This window comes from Talpa europaea (genome assembly GCF_964194135.1).
Source record: "Talpa europaea genome assembly, chromosome: 7".
Classification (NCBI taxonomy): domain Eukaryota; kingdom Metazoa; phylum Chordata; class Mammalia; order Eulipotyphla; family Talpidae; genus Talpa; species Talpa europaea.
In genome coordinates, this window is record NC_140074.1 from 55599952 (window position 1) to 55624089 (window position 24138).

The window sequence follows — 24138 nt, forward strand, 5'->3', positions numbered from 1 at the left end:
CGGTGGCGCAGCGGTTGAGTGCTGGGCTGCGAAGCTGCGTGCAGCCTCTGCAGCGCCGGTTCGATCCCCGGCTGCTCCCCGGCCACCAGAGGAGGGTCCCACATGGCGCGCAGCAAAATTTTCAAGAATTTTGCTTGGCTTTATGACCTGTAAATGAAAGTGTTGGGTTAAATGTCCTCATGAGGGCCTCCCCGGTTGCTAAGCTGCCCGCGGCCTCTGCGGCGCTGGTTTGATCCCCGGCTGCTCCCCGGCCACCGGAGGAGGGTCCCACATGGCGCGCAGACCTCTCCTGCCGCCCGCTGCTCCCCTCAGCAGTGTACTTCGGTCCTTCTGCCTGCTCTGCTCCCCGCTCTGGCTCTGGTGAATTCTCTCACCCTCCCGCGCTTCTGACTGTACCCAGTGCATGTATAAAACAAAAACAAACAAACAAATAAATAAATAAATAAATAAATAAAAACATGCCTCTATTAAAAAAAAAAAAGTTTAAAAAAAAATAAAAATAAATGTCCTACATGACAGCTTTAAATTGCTTGTATGAATATAATTGTGTCTAGAAAAGTAACACAAATATATGGAAATAAATATTCAAATGTCATAGAGGCACATGATAAGAAAAATTTTGCTTCCTTCCAACCCACTCTCAGGTCTTTCTTCTCAGAAGAAGCCTCTTTGTACTAATTCTGTCTTATTCATCTAAATAATACGCTCATGCTGCTATTATGTAACTTATCTGCTGTAAACGATATCCTGTCTTGGTGCTCTTCAAGACAAATAACTTAGTTTATTTTCTTCTATAGTTTAATTATAGATACACATATTATAATCATTTATATCCATTTCCTTTATTACTTCAATAGACTAAAGCATTTCTTAATCCATTAATTTTATGTAGGATCCTGACTGCCTGCTGAGTGTGTTAGTGCTCCCTTTGCTTTCCTCCATTTCACCTCCTCCTCGAATTTCCCAACTTCAGTCATTTAAATTATTACTTTTTTCTGCCATCGACTTTATTACTTTTACATAGTTCAAAATTAGAAGGTTTAAATTCTCTTTTGTAACTATGGTTGTCCTTAGTGCATTTTTATACATTAATTCTGAAAATTAAAAGCCAATGAAGTATAATTATATAAAGAGTATCTACCACAAAACTAGCACATGTGCTTGGAAATTCAGAGGAAGATGTGTCTCTAAACCTTGAAGGTACTCAGGCTGCTTGAAGAGAAGAGCAAGCTCCAAGCAGTGAAGCCACATTGACTTTCTTAGTACACTCCAAGTAACGCTTGAAGCCATTTTGCATTTTAGCTTGTTTCCTGCTGTGGCTGGCTTTCAAGTTCTCAAACTTGAAATCTAGATGGGTAGTTCTCTAACTTACTTGACTGCACATGGAAATCATCAAGGGAGATTTAAAGGACCCTGATATATAGAGGACCTCACAACTACAGTTTCTCCTCATATTGGCCTGGAGTGTGACTGAGCATCTGGGTGCTTTTTGTTGTTTGTTTTTCTTTTTGGCAGGTGTTTCCAATGAGTAGCCAAAGTTGAGGACCCTGACCATTAATAACAGTCATGCCAAACAGATTCAAAGAAAATGAAATAGGGCCTCCCCGGTGGCACAGCTGTTGAGCGCTGGGTTGCGAAGCTGCCTGCCACCTCTGCAGCGCCAGTTCGATCCCCAGCTGCTCGCGTGCAGACCTTTTCTGCCGCCCACTGCTCCCCTCAGCGGTGTACTTCGGTCCTTCTGCCTGCTCTGCTCCCCACTCTGGCTCTGGTGAATTCTCTCACTCTCCCGCGTTTCTGACTGTACCCAGTGCTTGTATAAATAAATAAATAAATCTTTAAAAAAAAAAAGAAAATGAAATAGACTGAGCCCTTTCAAAGTAAAAGCGTAAAAGTACCACCCAATACCAACCAAAGGGTCTTAGAATCTTTTATTTCTTTTTTGATGCCAGTTGCCTCTCTCTTACCCTACTGCTGCTAAACTGGTTTATGGTGAAGATGCCCTTCTCTGCACTCAGCTTCCAAGGTGTTTCATTCAGTGGTTATACTTTGGTGGAGAGACAATTTTGTTATAAAGTCTATTATTTTCTGTGGATACCCTGAGGCATGGGGAGCTGGAAGTGTTGCAAGGAAATCATTGTGTGGAATTTCATCAGATCCTTGATATTCAGACTGTTGTTTCAATAACAGATTTTTTTCCCTTGTATCTAAGAATTTAACATTGTATTTCCAGTAGTTATATATACTACTTTATCTATATACAAAATTATGTATATAATTTTGTCTGATTCTCAGGGTCAGTCAAAAGGTTGTTCCCTTTTAGCCCTCCTATTAGGCACCTAGAAGAGCTGGAGCCAGGCTGGTCATCCTTGGGTTCTAGTAGGTATAGGAGGCCTGGAAGAGTGACTGGGTGGAGGCAGAACCAGAAGAGGCTGAGTGAATGTATTGTCCTTTGGCTGCCTGGCTGTTAGCCTAAAAAACATGTAGAGAAGACTGTTAGAGCAAATGCAACCTTGTACTCCCCCCTCTCTGCTTCTCATTTGAAACCAGATAAACCTTCACTTGAATTTTTTTCCCCTTATAGTGATTTTGCTGAATTTTGCTGCTGATGCAAAATTCATATAATATGGTATCTCCTTTAATATGCCAGTTTTCTGAGCACTTCTCAAGGAAGCCTGAGATTTGGTTCAGTTGTTGAGAAAGTTTCTTTTGCCTACCAAAAATATACAACTATGGCACTCTAAACTAAAGTTGAGAAACTACTTATTTATGTAGTGATAAGGGAATAGAGGTGTGAATCATAACAATAAGGAAGCTTGGAAAAGCTGTTGAATTTTCTCCTAGGAAATTGATCAGATGATTATGGCCAAGTATAGGGTGAGGGGCAGCTAAAATTATACTATAGAGGAAAAAGGGCATATTTATAAAAATTTTAAAATTCTGTATTTGTCCACAAGAATGTGTGATTTTTACATAGTTATTATCATAATATCCTTAGAATAAATTCAGAATTATGAAACCTGTAATAATATTTCAATGTCACTCAGCAGTAACACCTCTTCAGATCACTTTTGCTATCATCTCCTCTCTCCAGGGCTGGTTTCTACATCCACAGTGATTTTCAAAATGGGTTTCATGATCTTAAGCAGTTCTTAGAAATAGAAGTTCTCTAACTTGACCCCAGATCTACAAATTGGAAACTCAGTGTCTATGTTCCTTTCAAATAATCTGGATGCAAGCTCAAGCTTGAGGACCACCTCCCTAGATGATAAACTCAGCTTCATTTTTTTTTTATGCACATGGCACTTCTGATCCTTACTCCTACAATTCCTCATCATATCATCTGCATCTCCCCACCTCATCAGCCACACACCAGCCTAGACACACCCAGTTCTCCATCATCTCAAGATAAAGCACCATTTCTAAAATCTCACACCCCTCTTATGCCCTCGGATGCTTCCTTAGCTTCTCTGGGAACTTCCTTTCCTTTAGTGCCTCATCATTAATCTTCTGGCTATACTTGATTCCTTGCCAAGGCTCCTCTTTGATCAGCAAAATGAATGAGGTTATCCCTCAAATTTGTCACTCTTCCATCTCACAATTAACCTTTTAGTTGTCTACCCTATTTCCTCTTTAGGCTTATCTGAATCTTCTTCCTGCACATGTAGAACTGTTAGGGAAGTGTGGTGACTAAGTTAATGTGCCACAAATTCATTCTCCGCTGAGAGTGCCTAATGTTTGGCCATAAGGTCTGGTCAGTTCCTAGGAGGCAATTCAACAGCTACTCCAAGCTTCCCCACTGTTAATATTGAAATCTCCATCCCCTGATCACTCTCAACAGATGTTCTCAGCTGTACCAACTGCTAAGTCTCTTCATCTCTATAGACAATTCCAAACCCATTCTCTTCTCTGCAGCCTCTTTTCTTCCTTGCTAAGACCTATATTTAATATCTAGTCTCCTGCAATACTGTTTCCTCTAAGTGCTTTTCCGCTCAATTATTCCCACCCTTTAATCTCTCCTCTAACTTCTTTTGCTTTACATTCAATGATGCCAAGTTCTAATCTATTTGACTAACCTCTAAATTCTTTGAAGGCAATAGCTGTGTTTGCTAAAACACCGTGATCTTGGCTCAAAATAGGTATTTAAAAAGGAATGATTACTAATTGTATTAAACTCTCTCTTGCCCTGGTAATCCCGCTGGCTGTTTTCCTAAAAATTTCTTGAATGGGCACCTTTCTTCTTTATTGAAATTGTTTTGTTGAGGATCACTGATATGCTCCTAAACATTGATCTCAGTGCCTTTTCTCAGCCTTTATTTTGAATCTCTCTGTAGTGTGTTATTGACCCCTTGAAACTTGTTTTTGTTTGCTCCTAGAATCCTTGTCATTTTATTATTTCTTGTCCCAAAATGAAAGGTAACCCCAGTTCAGTCCTTAACCCTCTTATCTTCCTTCCAAGGTGTCTCTGTTGAATTGTCCTTCAATCTGCTGTCATCGACTATACTTCCAGTATGACAATTCAACACTATCTCTATCCCCAACCTTTCTATTGAGCTCTAATGCCACATTTTCAAATGCCCAGTATGTACTACCTGAAGATAACTTATGGCTTGAAGAAAGCAACACTTCTCTGTGTGAGAGAGACAGGCCTTAAGTTTCTACTTGATCAGATGGAGAAGAGGTAGCACATCTTACCAGGGCCCGCTTCATAAAAGCGTCCTGTGTTGCCTTCTTGTTTGCAGCCTTGCCACCCCAGGCAGCCAGTGCACTGGCCTGCAGGGCCCGTCCATAAGAGAAACTTAGTTTCCAGGGTCTTGGCAGAGGGCAAAGGTTGATAGCATTGAGGTTGAGGGTAGCATCCTCTTCACTCATGCCACCAGACAAAAAGCAGATGCCTAGAAGGAGAGAAACCATTCCATTCTACTAGTCCCAGCTCAGGCACCTTGCTTGGGAAAGCAAGCAATGGTTCATAGAGAAAAGCCATGTCTCAGTCTTATCTCTGCTTGATTTGTATGAGATTGTGTAAGAGAAACTACTTTGTGTTTGCTGAGGCTAGTTGAACTAAGGAGATAAACGTGCTTTCCTAAATAAGGAAGGCAATGAAATATTGAGGAAATCAACGGACTGTATGTATTCGGACAGACTCAGGTGACAGGGGATCGTGGCATGTAGGGGAAGTGCTGGCTGCCTGAGACAGCATAAGCCCATTTCATGAGTAGAAACAGACCCTGGACATGCACAAAAGCCTATGGAACTCCTTCAAAGGATAAGGGCTAAGACCTGAAGTTAGAGGGAAAAGAGAGTCTTACCAGGAACAGCTGCAGGAACAGTACGGTGGAGAGCTGTGACCGTGGCCATTGCCACTTGCTCTGGAGTATACTTCTTGGTGCAGGCATGGCCAGCGGTCACCATGTTGGGCTTCAGCAGGGTGCCCTCCAGGAAAACATGATGGTCATTCAGGGCCTTGTAGACAGTAGCGAGGACCTGAAGGATAAGAGGTCCAAACAGGTGTAACTGAAAGTTTAGGAGTCACCAGATGTTGGCGCTCCTACACTGTAGGGGATGCAGGATGAGAGTGCCCGTGCATTGCTTAACCACCACTTCCCAGCAAGCCCCTAGGCCTTATCGGAGCAATGCATTATAAATCTTAGCCACTGACACAGCCAAGCTGGCCTATCCCACCATCCCTACTCTAACTGCTCACTGCTTGACTGTTGGCATGCTTCTGCCTCCCAGAAGCCTTCACTTCTTCCTTTCCATTATACCCTTTGGTCAATTAATGCATTGAGACTGCCCTGATTTAATTAGTTGGAACTATTTAAACCAACCTCCATTCTCCATCCCTATAGAAGCTGAGTAGTCATAAGAACATACATTTTAGAGACAGAAATGCTTTTTCATCTCATTTCAGTCTTTTACAAGCGAGGCAATTGAGGTTAGGTTCCATTATGACTCTTACTTTCTTAAAGATATACTGTGGGATTTACAAAGTCAAGTATGAAAAAGCACTTTGTAATTCTATTTTCTCAGGTAAGCCTCATCTTATTTAAAACATTTTTAGTTTATACATAATGGAAGAGAGGTCCATAAAGATAATATGATTTTTTTTGGCAAATTTTTATTTATTTTGGCCACCAAGAAAATCCTATTCATAGGACATAAAAACAACTGATTTGTAACAGCCAGCTATTCTCAACTGGATCTGCCATGTGGAAAAAACACAGTCCTGGACCCGCTACTCTTAACCCCATGATCTCACACAACTAACTCACCCTCTCAGCACCATGCCGTCCACATATAAAGATAATATGATTAATCAAATGTCCCACAACCGGGAACATACATTCTCAAACTTAAGTCTTGGTACTGCAAATCCTGTTGGTTTGTTTTTGGGTTTTTTTTTTTCTGGGTACCAAATAAGTGGAATGTTTGGTAAGCATCTCCTTATTTTCTCAAGGCTACATAATGAGTTCAACTGAAGAATATTGCATATTTGACAGCTGTTATATACTGTGACAGCTGTTACTTAAAAGCAAGAATTTCCAACTGGAAATAGGATCTTTATAGCCAAGTCTTACCTTCTCAGTTACATACTGGCAGTGTTCCAAGTCATGATCCCCATCAGGAATTACCTCTGGTTCCACAATGGGTACCAGTCCATTCTAAAAAGGGGAAAAGAGGGGACGAATTAAAGCTCTGCTCATTGGGATATTCAACAGTTGTAAATGGCATAAAATGAAGCCTTATGGAGAAATACTCCACAGAGGAGATTTAAAAGCAGTGAAAAGAAATCTCATGGGATGTCTAGTGAGAATTTTAGCTTAGCCAAATAAGAACACTAAGGTTTTAAAAAGTATTTTCCTGGCAAGGGTGTGAAAAAAAAAGCAAATTTTAATATCTGTATCTTATTCTAGAAACTATTCTAGCTCCCGCATAACCTAGCTATCTCGCTTATAGGGCAATTAAGCTTAAACCGCTAAGAAAGAGGCCTTTTGGCCTCATAACTGACTTGTGAAATCAAATCTTTCTCTATTACCATTGGCTATAGCAAAAGAGATTTTAAAAATGCTACCTGAGTATACTGGTGAATGAAGACACAGGTGTAGTTATGTCAAAATTGGAAAAAGAAGCTCTGAAGAAAGCTCTCGACTACAGTTCTCTATCCCAGGGGAAGCAGATCACCTGCTGACAGATGCTGGCGTAGCGGGCCAGGGCGTTGGCATTTTCCTGGATGGCAAGACTGGATGGGCACTGGTCTGCAATCCTCAGCACGGCACGCCACTTCCCAAAGTCAGCGCCATCTTTTTTATACTGAGCACAGCGCTCAGAAAGCCCATCAAGCCCTGCAAGTCACAGAAGAGAGGAAGACTTTCTTTATACCCTGATCCCTGACCCACGAGGCCTCTGATAAAGAAGCATTGTTCTGCCTTGGCTTAGTTTTCAGTCAGCAGAACTTGAAAACTGAAAACATCCAAGCAAATTAACCTTAATCACATCACTGAGCCAAAAGGCCTGGATTTAACAAATATTTTGGTTTGGATGAACATGTTGGGTACTCCATAAGAAGAGTAAAGGGAACTATTGATATAATTTGTTTAGTTTTCACTATGTTCCAGGCATGATTCTAGACTATTTGCACAGCTTTTTTAATTAAATTATCATCGCAACCCCAGTAGTTCACATTGCACGCATTTAGAAAACATGGAAAGCAAGGCTTCCTCGAGGTTAGAGACTTTTCCAAGTTTGCGTAGCTGAAGAGTAACAACTGTGATTCAAACTCTGCTTAGCCAGCCCAATACTGTGATTAATGCTTGTCTACTTGGGAGGTGAAGTACCTTGTAAAATTATCTAAATTTTGAGTGATGGAATCAAGATTTACCCCCGGGTATGCTGATCTCAAAGTTTGGGACTTTACTTACTACTGCTGCTGGATTTTTCTTGAAAAATAACACGGGTACAGAATATCTTCTCTGTGCAAGTCACTGTGGTAGCATTTCATGTACATTGTCTGCTTTAATCCCCACAATCATTCTGCAAAGTATGTAATATCATCCCATTTCATTTGAGACTCAGAATACTAAAGTGACACCATTATTAAATAGGAATTGAAAACCACGTGTGTGGCTGTACAACAACCATTGTGACCATCGTGCTTTGTTCTCCCTTGCTCACTTCTTTCCTTGCCTTCATTCCTAGTTTCTACTGGCATGACCAATCTTATCATATAGATCAGATCAGTGGACAATATCCTTACCTTGAATGGTAGTTTCTTTGTTTGTTCCTGCAAGGGGAGCAGCTCCTTGATCTAACTGTGAATATTAATAATTAATAAGTAGTTAGCAAGTGTCAGGTATCCTAGTAAAACACAAGCAGAGCCCCTACTATTAGTAGTTTCTATTAGTCACAAACAGAGGAGTTGAATTAGCAGGTAGGTTAATCATTGGAGGAGATGGAGCACAGGTCAGCCCCTTGTAGAAGGGAAGCTATCTGGAAAGAACAATGGAAGAGGATGGAAAGCACAGGCCTGGGGCAAGTGCCAAAGAGCAGCTCCCCTCCCTTCATTCATTCATTTATTCAAAAGCAATGTATTGCCTATGGCACATACCAGGCATCTCATCATTTACAGGATAAAAGGGGAAACCGGATGCAGCCTCTACTCTTAACAGAGCAGAGGCTAAGGTCAAGCAGAGCCAACTTGCTGTGGGCAATTTCTGTCACCCTTTGAAATTCCATTTTCTCAACTCAACTCTAAAACAAGGATAAGGGGCTTCCCTGGTGGTGCAGGGATTAAAGACAGCACTATAAAACTATCACCAGCCACTGCAGCACTGGCCGGGGAACAACCAACATGGTGCTCTCCTGACTCACCCGCTGCTTCCCTCAGCAGTGTATTTCAGTCAGTCTGCCTGTTCTGCTCCCCACTCTGTCTCTGGTGAGTCCTCTCAGCCCCCACACCTCTGGCTTATACTCCAGTTCTTGTATGCCTAAATAATCTTTAAAAATAAAATAAAATAAGGATAGTAATCAAATCTACCATCAGAAGTTGTGAGGAGGATTAAATGAGGGCTTAGAGTTGTAAACACAGAATTAGTGTTTACTCTTGAGAAGCTGTTGTATCAGATCTAGTAAAAGTGCTGGTAATGGCTGTCATTAACTAAGGAATAATTCTGTGACGGGAATTGTTTTCAAACCTCACATCATCCTCATAAGAACCTTGTATTAATATTAGTCCCACCATAGAAATGAGGAAATTAGACACAAAGAGGTTAAATAGTATTTTGTAGAAAACTTGGAAAAAGAGGGCACTGGAAGGAAAGTCTAGAAGAGGATCTGATTCTCAGTGGGAGGATGATGATGGAAAGGAACGAACACCGAAATTGAGGAGTGTGTGAATACAGTGTTGGCCCTGCCCCAGCCCCCATGCTGGGAGCCTGGTCCAGGTAAGGTGGGTACAGAAGCATCACCTTGATTCCCACCACGATCCCCTTTTCCTTGAGGATGTTCTTGAACAGCTTTCCCTGGCCGTCCTTCTGGTAGAGGGTCTCATGGAAAAGGATCACACCCCCGATGCTCTGGTTCATGGAGTTGTCCGAAGTGAAGAGCATTTCTCGGAACTGCCTGCGGTTCTCCTCCGTGTTCTCCACCTTGATCCTCTGCAGGCGGTTTCCCATGGTGCCTAGGAGGGGAAGGCCCAAGTAGCTTAGAGAGCCAGCTGGGGCTCTCTGCCACCCTCCTCCATACTGTCCCTGTGACCCTCACAGGTGGACAGCAAGACAGTTGTTTAACTAGACCTCAAGCTCCTGCCATTTTGGGGGGGGGGGGTGGCGGTGTTGGGTCTCCCAGTGAAAGACTTTGGTTGCAGTTGGAAGTGTGTGGGCCTGGCATGTTAGAGCCAGGGTGGAAAATACTGTTGAATCCAAGTGGCTATGTAAGGCCCTGGCCCAGCCCAGTTCCTACCCTGACTGGACACACATGAGTGGAAGGAGGAGGTAGTGCAAGTTTTGACTTCTCCACTTCTGCTCTTGTGTCGCAGACTGTGCAGGCCAGCTTCAGCTCTCCCTTGCACATCCAGGGATTCTCTCAGCCACAAGCCCTGCCCTGTTCAGATGCAGAAACTTCCCTGCTTTCCTTGCCTGACACTAAACTGACTTCTCATTAGCAGCAGGGGGCTACATGTCTGACCTCATTCTGGTTCCAGAGTTCCTGGCCTTGCTAGAGCCTGGATTTAAATGAACTCTAGCAAGAGAGTTTAAAATGGAAGGCTTGAGCCTCTTCCCTTGATTTTCAGAAATCTGCCTACTGGAAGTACAGGACAAAAAATGTCTGTGCTTACTGAGCCTTCTACTCCCATTCCTGTCTACATAAGCCTTCACTTCCTCTGAGGGGAAAGAATGTGATTATCAAGTGGCTTTTGCTACATGTAGAGAAAAGAATGTGCTTGCCCTGTAATGTTCCTGGCACTCACCTACAGACTCATCTGCAGCCAGGATCCCCTTCCCATTGGCAACGATGCGCTGGGCAATTTCTGAGAGTTCCTTCTTCTGTTCTGGGGTGAGGGCTGGAAATCGGTAAGCCATGGCGATAGGTCTAGAAAAAGTGTAGCAGCGGCATGAGCAGAACTGTGACTCTGATGGATGCGTGACCAAGATGACTGGGTCGTGCTGCGAAGCGCTGTAGGCCCCTTCCACACTTCTGGCTGATTTCCACAACCATGAAAACAAGTCAGGTATGTTTTATTCATCTTTAATCTTAGGATTTGCAATTGCCCATGATGGATGAAGGTGGGATGCCGAACTTCTCCTGCCTTCCAGGAGAGCTTTGGGATCACTGATCTTGAGATTGAATGAGTTAGTGACTAGCTAGAATCTGACAAATAAAGTCCAGCCCAGTAAGTGACCATCTCTCTAGTATGTGGATTCCCAATGCGTCAGGTGCCCTGGACAGCTTGAGTCCAGCACAGTGAGACTTTTGACCTTTGTGATCATCCCCCATTTTGTTCTGTTAGCTTATAGTCCCACCAGATTATTGTTTAGACTGCAAGATTTGGAGCAGAGCCACCATTTGGCCTTGAAGTTAATCTTGAAGTTAATCTCCTGTCACCTTTGAGGCAAGAGGGTGGGTGGGGTACAAGACTTTTATCCTTATATTCAGTCACCTATGAGATCATTTGGGGCAGATGGGGGGTATTTTCCCTAAGTGCCTTTGGGCTGGAGGTTCCCATGGGGTCTAAGGATGCTGAAGTCATATGGCCATCACTGCTCAAGTAATTCTTAGTTTTATTTCTTTAGCAAAGAGATAATCTGGCTCAAAGATCCCCAACCCAAACAACCTCCTTCCCAATGGTCCTCTGAAGGGGGTCTTTACCCCACCAGGGGTCTACTCCTACCTTGGCATAGTCTTTGAAAATGCAAGCTCACAGGGTTCTCACTTGGATATGAGAGTGATTTTGCATAGGTTGGATTATCAGACAAAAATATGGTTGTGAAGATTCAGCAGCTGTTTCCTCTCCAGTCCTCCTTCTTTCTCCAGTCACTTCATTCACTCGTATACACAGATGTCCCGTGCCCACCTTCTACTCCCTGGGAGCCCAAACACACCTCAATTCTCATCTGATACAATCAGTCAAGAGAGAACCAGGACTACTATTATGCCCAACAATTAATTAATTAATTAATAAGCTAAGACTCAGAGAAGTTATCTGATTTGCCCAAGGTCCCTGTTAGGATGAGGCAGTTTCCCACCCTATCTTGCCTCTCATGACAAATTGATTTCTCCACACTTTCTGATTCCCTCAAGGCAGGCTCTCAGTACCTTGTCCCTTGATGTGAGAAGCTGTTTACTGAGTTAGTTGATAAGAAGGGACAACTGACACCGCTCTCACTATTGCCATTCTTGCCTCAACATGGGTTTTTGTTTTAACCCAGAAGGATGGAGCGCCAGGGTACTATTAAAGGCTGGTAGATAAGGATCTTCAGAGAAGAATACCTTTCAAGGGCCCTTACATACCAGCCTTCTGGAGGAACTCTTCTGCCCTGTTTATACATGATTGCTAATATTGTTTTTTCGCTCTGGGCTTGGTCTCCTGCTCCTCATGTGGATAAAAGCCAATCTGAGGTTGGTGACCTTCAGACGAAAGTACAAATTTTCTCTCTCACTTTAGATATTTGCACAAATGAAATACAATGACCAAAAAATAAAGATGTCTTCTTTTAATGAACTAAAAGGAAAAAAATAGTCTAATAATAGAAAATTATCATTTATTGCCAAGCTTTCTGCTAATTGCTTTACTTACACATTATCATTTATTCCTCACAACAACCCCAATAGGAAAGTAGATTTCTTTTCTCCTTCACATATAATAAAAAGAGAAAGAATATAAGAGTGTTTGATTGCTAATTAGGCCCAAAATTGGGATAAGGGGTAGTACTCTCCTCTTTCAAGTGAAGAGTGAGTCTGGTAAAAGGATCAGCCTTTGCACACCTCTAATGTCCTTGATGACACCCATGATTACCTTGGGCTGTGGGTCATTGTCCCCACACCACTGACATTTCTGATTCATAAACATCTGCACAGCGATACAGGGGTTTGCTGCTGGTAGGCCAGACTCCCCGGATTCAGCTGTGCCTCTTCTTCCCTGGGACCAGGGGCAAGTTGGTAATGTCTCTGGGTCTTAGTTTCTGGTGAATTAAATGGTGATAAATAACTGCTCTGGTTATCTCACTTCAAATGGGGCCAATGTGAGCAACAAGCTCATGGTAGTTGTGCAAAATATTTATTTGTTGAATTGTATGAGAAACATGAAAATGCTTTATAAAGCACTATGAAAATGTCAGGTATGGCTATTTCTCTCTCTCTCTTTAAAAAAAAAATTGCCTAGGAGACTTCCATGTTTTCTATTTGCTACCAACTGTTTTCTTTAGTCTGGGTGTGCTGACTCAGCCAGAAAAACAGAGAAAAGGTCAGATTGAACCAATATGTTTATAGGAAGTTAAACTTCTACAGAGGGATTAAAGGTCTGTCCCACATCAGCACAAATGTTGCCCCTCTGTTAATCATAAAACAGGGTCACAGGCCAATGTTCATCACCAGGAGACAGGAGACAGCCAAAGTGGGTAATGATAAAGAATAATTTCTGTGCCCCCAAGCCCCTTCTCACCAAGGTCTCAAGTCAACCATTGTTTTTAAAAGTATGATGGGAAGTTGTTCACATCATATAGTCAAATGGAAAAAAAAGCAAGTGTCCTAGAAATATGCATTATAAGATATTCTTTTTTAAATTAAAATATGGTAAGTACATATGTTATCTGTGAGTCTATAAACAGAATAACCACCTGGGTTATTGCAGGGAATGGGATGAGTGCAATGACTTTCATGTCTCACTTAATGGCTATCTTATAATGTTTGGTATATTCTACATAAAATACTAACAGTGTATATATATATATATATATATATATATATATCTGGGAAAATGTTGTAAATGTGAAATTATATGAACAGAAGATAAATACAGAAAAACAGAGCTACAGGTGACCTGGGAAATATCCAGATCCTGCCAGCTTTAGAGATAGAGACACTGCAGCCCAGAAGAAGTATGTGATGCCCCTTCTATGTTGTGATTGTCTAGGACTATTAAGTCACACCCTACAGACTAATGACTTAGAATCCTATTTCCAATCCTTCCTCAGCAAAGTAGCAGGTGGAACCCTATAGTCTAGTTCTTTCTACCTTCCTGGAAGAGGTTCTGTAAAAAGATAATAATTTCTAAAATGTGATATTTAACTTTTGGGGAAGGGCTGTAGAAGATTCCATTTGCTTCTCCCTGTGTAAGACAGATGGATTTTCAAGAAGATAAAATGAGGGGCTTATTCACTGAAAACTTGTGATCCCCAGGCACTGTGTGCAGGACTTTTATATCTCTCCATATGTATGGGTTCAATGCCAGCAGCTTCATACCACGCCAATGCCACAGTGACATGTGCAGTGAGATGCTCTAGGACAGCCTGGTCCCTGGTGCCTTTGAACAAATGTGAACCAACTCAGAAAGAGCCCCAAGTGCTTTCCTCTAACCTGACCCTTAAGTCACAGGAATTACAGCAACTGCCCTCCCTCCCCTGCCCAGCTGCCCGGCTCTAGTCTGGGCCTGGGTGCTCCCCAGATCTGTGCTGGCTCATGTGACATGCCATAACAGCTCAAGCCTCTGATGGATTCTGACTGGTTAATGGAGCCCTAGGAACTATTTAAAGAGAAGTTTGTTTCTAAAGGCAGTAAAACCTCACAATATGCCTATTTTTCAAATAGTAGGAGAAAGATACCAAAATACATCAACAGCTTTTGATTTTTAATACCTTAAGCTTTGAGTCATGAAAGTGTTTGGTGCTGTGGGAAATGTTACAGAAAATATCAAACAAGTTTGACAAGACATCATCAGATGCCAGCTATGCGTGTGACGTTTCCAAGCCTGTTCCTTTTTCTCGTTTGAGCAGTGGGTGAAGGCGAGGGCAAAACACGCCGAGAGTTTATTTCTGTGACAAAGAAACTTCAGTGTTAGTACTAGAAGGTGTGGGAAGAGAATGAGGAAAATGACAGAAGGAGACAGATATGGAAATAAAGCTTGGAAATAAACATTTTTTTTACGGAGGGAAGAGAATATGCAGGAATCTCAAAGACTGAACCTAAGCACATAGGAGTCAAATCTTCTTTCCCAGGTCAGAGACTCAGCAGAGCCCTGACAGGTGACACTGGTCTCTGGCGTTAAGCTTGAGCATTTCGCCACCACTCTGAGAACCAGCAAAGGGGTGAAACAATCACCCCTTTGGAGAAAAAATGGAGAAGCTTGGAGAAAATCATTTCAGTAGATCTATCCCTTTCTCAGCCACCAGCAAGTTTGTTCTGAAAACAAAAGCAAAAGAACTTTCCCCTCTACACACTTAGAGCCATCATTAACACCTTACTCCCTGGTGCAATCCAGGAGACAGAAGTTCTTTTACTTACAGTTTGGGAGAAGAGAGATTTCTTAAGTATCAGAAGCAGTGGATGAGGCAGCAATTGCCAAATAGGACGAATCTTCGGAAATACACAGTTTTTATAGGTTTCACATCAAAGTTGTTTTTTTTTTTTTAACCTTTCCCCTCCCTGTCTCACCATGGCCTGCTAGGGAGGCGTTTCTCCAATACCGCTGATTGGCTCATAAACAGCCAATCCTCCTAATCAAGCTCACACAACTCATTGTACTCCCACAGTGTGAAAGCTCAGGGGATGTCTGAGGCCACAGAGCTCCTGATCCAGACACTTCATTTCACAGGTAAGGAAGCTGAAGCACAGAGGATGAGGGAATACCCCTAAATCGCACAGGTCAGGACTGACTGAGCCCCAGAGTCCTCCCAGGAAGAATGTTGGCTTAGCTCCAGCACTTACTAACCATATGACCTTGGTCAAGGTTTTTTCCACTTCCCTGAGCTTTGTTTCCCTCCTCTGTAAAGTGGGACCTCAATTTCATAAGAGCATTAAATGAATTCATAAAATCCTTACGTGTAGGAGTCATTCAAAGACCCTACCTAACGACCCCAAACCATACTGGGATCCTTAATGTTTTCAATGCCAGAACAGTGCCCCCCTACTCTATTCTTATATTCTTTCAATCTTTATATTCTTGTCTTCAAACTTGGAAAAAACTAGTATAAAACTCAACATGATTAATCCAAGCCATCAGCAGTCTTAGAGTGGGTTTAGTCTACAGAATTTTTTCCTGAGCATTAAATTAAAATCTAATACAAATAAAATGTTGTGGGCCTCCTCTGTGGCACCAGCCAGGGAGAAACCCATATGGCGTGGCAGACCTCTCCTGCCTCGCCCGCTGCTCCCCTCAGCAGTGTCTTTGGTCCGACTGCCTGTTCTGCTCCCCACTCTCTCTGGTGAATTCTCTCGCCTCCTGTGCCTCTGACCTGTACCCCAGTTCTTGTATAAATAAATAAATCTTTAAAAAAAAAAACAAAAAAAAGTTGTTTGCTTCTTGAGACAAATAAAAGTTATGGGGAACTATAAAAATAATGGAATAACTATGATAGAAAAGTATAAATTCTTAGGAACATATTGATAAAAAATGCAGGAAAGGGATGAGGGACAAAGCCCAGTATAGTATGTAACACTACAGTTGATGGTGAGAAAGCACTGTCTTTTTGAGATGAAGGATAAAGAAGCAGAGAACTAGGCTGTCTAAAGAGAATGAAGGAAGAAGAGGTGCATGGTGATCAAATAATGGAGAATGGACTTAGTAACACTGTTGGGGTTCAAGACTGTGGTTCAAACATCCCACCTGCTGAGATTTATATGATAAAAATAAGTTTACTTATGCTACGAGTACTTATTATTTTTGTTGTAACAGTGACAATGATTATTTTTTGGTGTTCTATGATGCATCTGTTGTTTTTTTTTTTTTATACATGATCTCCTACTTCAGCATATCTCTGTCAAAAGATTTCTGACCCCATTTTCTGGATAAGGAAACTGATTCAGAGAAGGCGATAACTTGCTTAATCCTAGGCAGGTACACGGAGAATCTGTCTCACTGTAAGTCAGTCATCTAAAGCAGAGCTGCTTGCATTTTGGTGATCATAGACTGCATAGATTAGATCTTTCCTCGCCCCCTCCCAGCTGTATATAACCTTGGGCATTAATGAGGGGGAAATAACTTGCATCCGCAGACCTAGGTGGCCCTGGTCTTGCTGGGCACCATTTCACGTGAACAACAGCCTGGCCAAGTATGTCAGCAGAGCACGAGCATGCCTGTCTCCAAGTGGACCTGCTTGCTACTGCTTCCATGACATCAGCATCTGGCCACCCCCATGGTTTGATGTGCAGCTGAAACGCAAAGCTAAGGCTTACTGGACCTTAGAGAAACAGCTACTCCTGATGGAAGAAATTGCTGGAAGATTTTGTTGTTGGTTGTTTTTTTTTTTAAGTCTCTTAACTCAGTAAAATGTTAAAAATTAAGGCATTGTGATATGAAGAAAGAGGCTGTGAAACACTGTGGAATCCCCCAACCCTCTGGTTCTCAATTTCATCATCTACAACATGGTGACACCAGTGCGCGCTGTTAACCACCACCACCACAGGTTCTTGTCCCATGAAGCCATAAAAAAGGAATGCAGGGCCTCCCCGATGGCGCAGCGGTTGAGCGCTGGGTTGCGAAGCTGCCCGCAGACTCTGTAGCACCGGTTCGATCCCCTGCTGCTCCCCGGCCACCAGAGGAGGGTCCCACATGACTCGCAGACCTCTCCTGCCGCCCGTTGCTCCCCTCAGCAGTGTACTTCAGTCCTTCTGCCTGCTCTGCCCCCACTCTGGCTCTGGTGAATTCTCTCACCCTCCCGCGCTTCTGACTGTACCCAGTGCTTGCATAAATAAATAAATAAATATTTAAATAAATAAATAAATCTTAAAAAAAAAGGAATTCAAAGACATTTTAGATAAGTAAAGTCGAGGGAAACAAACTTTGTTTCAGAGAGTAAAGAAAAGTTTATTTAAAGGAAGAAAGTAAACTCCCAGGTATGATGTGCTTAGGAGCAGCAAGGAAGACATTGTGACCCCAGGTATTTAAACCCTAGGGGTATTTAAACCCTTTTCTCCTGTCCAAGGTCTTACTCTCTTGATTTAACTGTTTTTGTTTAGTCTCCTGGACTTTCTGACCTCATCTCTGGAGTATATTGTGATTAGCACTTCTTAGAATTTACTGTTCTTATCTCAGAAGCCTCTTTAACTCTCCCCAAGTCCCTGCCTGCACTGTCCCTGAAGCTGCCTAATTAACCCTAACTTGCCCAGGGACTCAGTGGGCTGGTATGCCTCTGTCAGAAACTGATGATGAAGCATGAATGAAATAACATATGACCAGGAACTTAATACAAGGGTAAGTTTTCATGAAATAACTGGGTCTGAATGTCTGAATGCATAACTCTGCTTTAAAGGCCTCCAACTGGTCAGTCATGGTCATTACTGACAATCCCTCCAACAGTTGCCACATTTGTTCTACATTCCATATCCCATTCTAAAGACTCCTGATTTGAATATGATGCCTATATAAGTCAAACAATAGGCTGAGAGTTAAATGTCCCCATGCACAGTATGAGATCTGAGTCCACAGACAAACTTGTATATGCACGTAAATCTCCTGTATCATAGGGTTGCACTCCATCGGAACAGTAATGGTATAGAAAAAGAACTTTCACAAAAACAGGCCCCATCTACATAATGCAAGGAAGAACTATAGTTGAGCCAAAATATCTTTTCCAATCGATCTTCCAAAATAGCTTTTCCAAAATATCTTCTCCAATTTGTAATACAAATTTTACTCTATCGGATTGCAATCTGCTGTAGTGAGTGGGATGATTTTTGGACCTGAAGTCAGCAATCATTATCCTGATCACAGAGTTAGGACTGGTGTGATCTCAGCATAGCGCACAAATTTTTTTGTTGAGGTTCTGTGTGTGAGACATTTTGTTAGCTACAGAGCCATTTTGTAGAGGATACACTTTCATGGAGAATACGAGTAAGACTGACCTGTTCTCAAGAAATGTATAATCTAAGAAGTGGGGCGGGGGTAGAGAACTGAGGTTAGGATTTCATCAGATCAAACTAAATAGGAGAATGGATATGTAAGTACCAAGAGACCATGGTGGGGGTTATTGCAGTGTTCATAGAATACTGCATGAAGTAACATAAAAGGATTTTTTGTGTGTGTGGCCAAGTCATACTCTGTACCAATCAATTCAGCTCATCAGACTGTAAAACCTGAGGATGGGGGCAATGATGTCTTATTTCCCTACAGCACCCAGTACCATGTCTAGAGTACAGTAGGTACCCAATTTTTTTTGACTAAATGAATCAATAAATATATGACTACATTCATCTCAATATCAGAAAAGTCTGGAGTAACTTGTCTTATAATTCTTTGAAATAATTAAGAGTCAGAATAAGACCATTGCTTCCTTCTAAACTATACTGGTTTCTATTATTAGGGTGATGAAGAGGCAGAGAGAGGCAGAGAGAATGGACTGCAGAATCTCACAAATCACTGAGTGGCCAGTGTTTACAAATTCTACCATGGCCAGCACTGACCACCAAAGCTCCTTTTCCCATAGTTCCTCCCAGTAGGCTGTTTATTACCGTATCAGTATTTTCTCTTTGCCTTTGCTCAATCATCTCAAAGTCCATTTTTTCCCACACTATCTAATCAGAATTGTCAGTTACTTATGTCATTTATGTCCTCTGACCTAGTAATATTTCTCTCACTATTCTTTATCTCTTTGCTGGAACTGTTTAGCTGACGGCGGGGAGACATTGTGAGCTGGTGGGAGAGTGGTTGGTGAGGAGGCTCCAGGTGTTAGCAGTGTCTCGTCCTACCTGTGACTAGCATGGGGCAGACAGAAAACACCTTCTCCCAACCTCTCCACCCTCATGTGCAAATGGTCCTAGAAATACCTCTCCTGTTTATCTTTACCACATCGTGTGATGAGTAAACAGTGTTATCTAGGTGAGCACCTTGAAAACTACACAGCCTTCAGAAATGCAAAGTGTTAGAAAGTGTGCTACTTCAGGAAGCGGACATCACACTGCTCCCATGGCAGGGGCTGACATACAAATCTGTGACTCTAAAGCCAGCCATTCTAGAAAATTTATGACTAAGCCATCCTAAGCCTAAGCCATTCTAGGACCATGAATTCATCAACTATACAGTGAAGGAAGGGCTGATAATATGGTCTTTCCACCCCACAAACTTCATGGTTTTATCATATATGTTTTCCTTGAACAAAGGAAATGGTTTTTAAAAATATATAAGAAACTGAGATTAGACCACAGAGTGTTTTCTTTGGAGAATTATTGTTGAACACTTTAGCATACAGAGGAGAAACTGGGGAGTTCCAACAGCCTCACCCTCCCCCACCTTGCCCTTAGTCCCCTAGTCTTTGGATTTGCTTCCCCCTACCTCAGCACTCTTGAGGAATGACGAGTGCCAGGCTGGTCAGATCCAGATTTATGCTTCCCTGGAAAACTGGTTAAAAGGCCCTGACTGTGGGGGCAGGGCAGCCAGGTGGCACATGCACACAGTAGGCCTGGCAATGGCTCAGTGACTACCTGGGTGCCAGCTACTCTGCAGCAAAATGAAGGACAAGGCCATTCAGCACCCGGATCACCAATCCAGCCACCTAAAAACTCAACCTTCTGCTTTCTGAAGGTGCAGTCATAAATTTTCTTGGCAAGTCAATATATTTTTCATTAAGAAGCTGGGCACTGAAGTCAGATAGAACTTTCTTCAAATTCCAGCTCAAATCTTGCTAGCTGTGTTACTTTGGGCAAGATTTCTAACCTTTTAATGCCTCAGCAGCAAAAGGACAATCATGAATTTGACCTGTGATGTTTTTGGAAAATTGGATGGAATAATGAAAGGGGTTCAGCATAATGCCTGACAAGAATCAAGCTCTGTGTAAATAACAGGTATTGCTATCATCATCATTTTTTTTTAAAGAGGCATGTATTTATTTATTTGTTTATTTATTTGTTTGTTTGTTTATACGTGCACTGGGTAGTCAGAAGCGCGGGAGGGTGAGAGAATTCACCAGAGCGGGGAGCAGAACAGGCAGAAGGACCGAAGTACACTGCTGAGGGGAGCAGCGGGCGGCAGGAGAGGTCTGCGCCATGTGGGACCCTCCTCCTGTAGCCTGTGGGACCCTCCTCCGGTGGCCTGTGGGACCCTCCTCCAGTGGCTGGGGAGCAGCCAGGGATCGAACTGGTGCCGCAGAGACTGCAGGGAGCTTCGCAAACCCAGTGCTCAACCGCTGCGCCACCGGGGAGGCCCTATCATCATCATTTCTTTCTCCTCTCCTCATCCTCCAAATTCCCCTCTTCCTCTCTGTCACCAAAGAGGAATAATTACAAAATGTTTGCCCACACAACCCCCAGCCATATCACTTGAATCCTTCATTCTGAATCCTCCCATCTCACTCCCATCCTCAAAATCTTTCTCTAGTTAATATGAGAGTTAAGCTGGACCCTGAGTCCATCTCAAAACTTGCATATCTATGCCTAAGAAGAGGTGTGCTTCCCTTGCAAGCATAGTGGGGCTGTAGACAAGGAAGGATGACCTTAACCTGTTAGATTAACCAAAGGAAAGTATGATGTATCCACTGAAAGTGGTGGTGAAATAGAAATAGGTTTGGGAGGTTGAAGAAAATATCATTTGTAAAAAGTGTAAAGGGGAATGAATGAGGAGAGATTAATAAAGAGATAAGACCATGAGGCCACACTCTGGAGTTAGAAAAATGACTGAGTGGCAGGAAGAACTGCCCTGCCAGGCAGGCGGACAAGCTGACTTCATTTCCCCCAGGGCTGAGCACTCAAGCTGCGTGGCTGGCCTGTGGCCCTGCATGTCTGTCCTCTGAGGCACAGTGACTTGGGTGTGCCAGGCCCTGCTGGGTTGGCAGAGGGAGGTACAAATAAGAGGCTGGAACAAGTTATCTCTGGGGCACCCAGGAAGGTCCTGTGCCATCACTGGCACCCGGCAGAGAAGGCTGCATGTGGTATAAGCATGATCAGCCACATGCCCTGTCCTCTGGAATGGAAGAGAGGAGTCAGCCTCTTGTCATCTGTTCCTGCCCTCAGCAGTCCTCTTCTGCCACTCACTTTGTTGGCTCTCTTTTGGATCATTTGCCAAGTGAGAACAGAAACCCTCTGACCCCAGCGACAGCATAAAAGCTATCACTTTAAAAACTGGGAAGGAAAAGGTAGAAACATTTTCAAATTAATTATATCCTGGAAGGTCATGGTCAGAGAAAACCATAGATAGACGAACAGATAGACAGACAGACAGATGAGTGTTAGATGCATAGATCTTTATTCCACAAGAAAGGAGCATCAGCTTGGACTCAAGTTCCCTAATTATTTATCAAATATCACCTGAAGGAAATATTGTGGAGGATTCTATAAATAATATGCACTCCATCCAACCTGGAAAAGATCAGAGTATGGAGACAGTGCGCTTGGCTTCCCTAAGTCCTCACTTTTCTGCTGAGATCATTTTGGGACGGACACGAGTGCACTTCTGGCATGACACCATCTCACTTGCCTGCGGCCATCATTAAAATTAAATTTGTGCAACACACTTGCTGGCCATTGCCCCATCATCCCACCACAGACTGCTCATTCTGATAGATGCAGACAGAATTTCTTGTCTGAGCTAAGAATTAAGAATCATTCTAAGTACTAGCAAATTGCTTCTCCTGGACAATCTGTTTTATTTATTCTATAACGTTGAGAAGTTTCTTAATTGGCCAAGTTTTCATTTCTCATTGCCTGCTGATCTATTCAGAGAAGAATTTTTGGCCAACCCTTATCAAGTGGTAGACTGTAGAGAGAGCTTATTATAATCAGTTTGGCTAGTTTTCTGTATGTTTATCTTTGGATTTTTTGTTCTTGGTGTTTTTATTTTTAATAATTTACTAATTCATTCAGATACATTTTATTTCTATGAATGCTTTGAAGCTGAATTTAGATGTGTTTTTCCCCAAGCAGTTAATTGTGTGAGTCATGCATGTTCTTAAGTGCATTATATTCTTATGCATATTCTTAAATGCTAATAACAGAATCTGCTTGTCTTAGCTTGGGTTGCTGAAACATATACTGTAGACTGGATGGCTTAAACAACAAATGTTTTTCCTCTCATAATTTTGGAGGCCAGGAAGTTTATTCTAGGAAATTTTCTGCTATTATTACTATGTTAATTGGAACATTTTTCCTATGAATTTTTAAGATTAATGCTGTTAGAAAATCTATTTCTTTTACTATGGAAAAGCTAGTTCTTTAGTAACTCACTGGCTATTTTGACCTCAAGAATTCACTATGATAGGTTTTCATATGATTTTCCTCCATGTAAAAATTTTGAAGCAGGGCCTCCCCGGTGTTGCAGCAGTTGGGCACTGGGTTGCGAAGCTGCCCGCAGCCTCAGCAGCGCCGGTTCGATCCCCGGCGGCCGGGGGAGGGTCCCACATGGCACGCAAACCTCTCCTGCCGCCTGCTGCTCCCCTCAGCAGTGTACTTCGGTCCTTCTGCCTGTTCTGCTCTCCGCTGGGCTCTAGTGAACTCTCTCACCCTCCCGCGCTTCTGACTGTACCCAGTGCCTTTATAAATAAATAAAATAAATCTTTTTTAAAAAAATTTGAAACCGAGAGAAAGAGTATTCTGCAAATATAACCAAATAATTGCTCTAACCCTTTTGAGTAGCTTCTTGTACGTACATTGGTTAAAATTTAAAGGCAAAAGGCCCATTTTTTTTTTGTGATGACAGTATGCTTTTTTGATTATTTCTAATTTATTGCTTTTCATGGTGAATGCTGCTAGTGCTTTATTAAATGTGATCCTTAAAGCTTGAGGCACTCATTCCTTTAGAAAAATATCCATTTTAATTTCACAATGTCTTAAAAAAAAAGTAAACCAAGATGAAAATGCATACATTGTGCAAAAATGAAAAATGATGTAAAAATATATAAAATTTTAAAAATAATCATTAAAAAATACAAAATAAATTTTTTAAAAAGTGCCACTCCCTGGAGTTGAGGGTCAGCAATTTCTACAGCAGGTTTTCACACTGCAGACAGGTAAAGGGGGGTGTTGCATATTATGCTCAGTGTCCTACAGCTCTTCAAAGATCTGTTCATCAGCAGGCACAGACCTAGTAGCCATCGCACAAGGATGCCTCAGTTTCCACGCATCCACAGCAAGGCCATTGTGCTTTAGACCCAGAGGAGCTCTGAGTCAAATGAGTGGGAGGGGAAAAAAAAAAGTAAAGAACACACACTGAAGCCTGCGAGCAGCCGCGGTGCGGGGTGGAGAAGATGGTCTCTATGCGGGCGGGGTGGGGAAAGCCGATCGGGAGGTCGCTTAGCCCAGGGTCAGACCGGGTCGCTCTCTCGCGGGTGAGGGGTGTCGCTGGGCCTGGTGGTGTTTGGGGCGCGCAGTCGCGAGGGAACAGCAAAGCACTCAGAGCCCGCAGACCCGTTGCGCGTCCCCAACGTCCGCGAGAGGCCGGCGGAGCAGCCACCAGGGGCGCACAGGGGCGCACAGGGGCGCACAGGGGCGCACAGGGGCGCACAGGGG

The 24138-nt window shown here is 42.7% G+C and overlaps 1 protein-coding gene across 1 annotated transcript; it reads right to left on the bottom strand.

Moving 5' to 3' along the window:
• Positions 1–2373: 2373 nt before the first annotated feature.
• Positions 2374–10574, bottom strand: ALDOB (aldolase, fructose-bisphosphate B; the record flags this gene model as incomplete). The annotated part of the gene is made up of 8 exons (XM_084237643.1): positions 2374–2469; positions 4693–4892; positions 5307–5481; positions 6576–6659; positions 7180–7340; positions 8252–8306; positions 9462–9673; positions 10463–10574. 8 exons carry the CDS (start codon positions 10572–10574, stop codon positions 2374–2376), a joined length of 1095 nt encoding a protein of 364 aa, XP_084093769.1.
• Positions 10575–24138: the final 13564 nt, after the last annotated feature.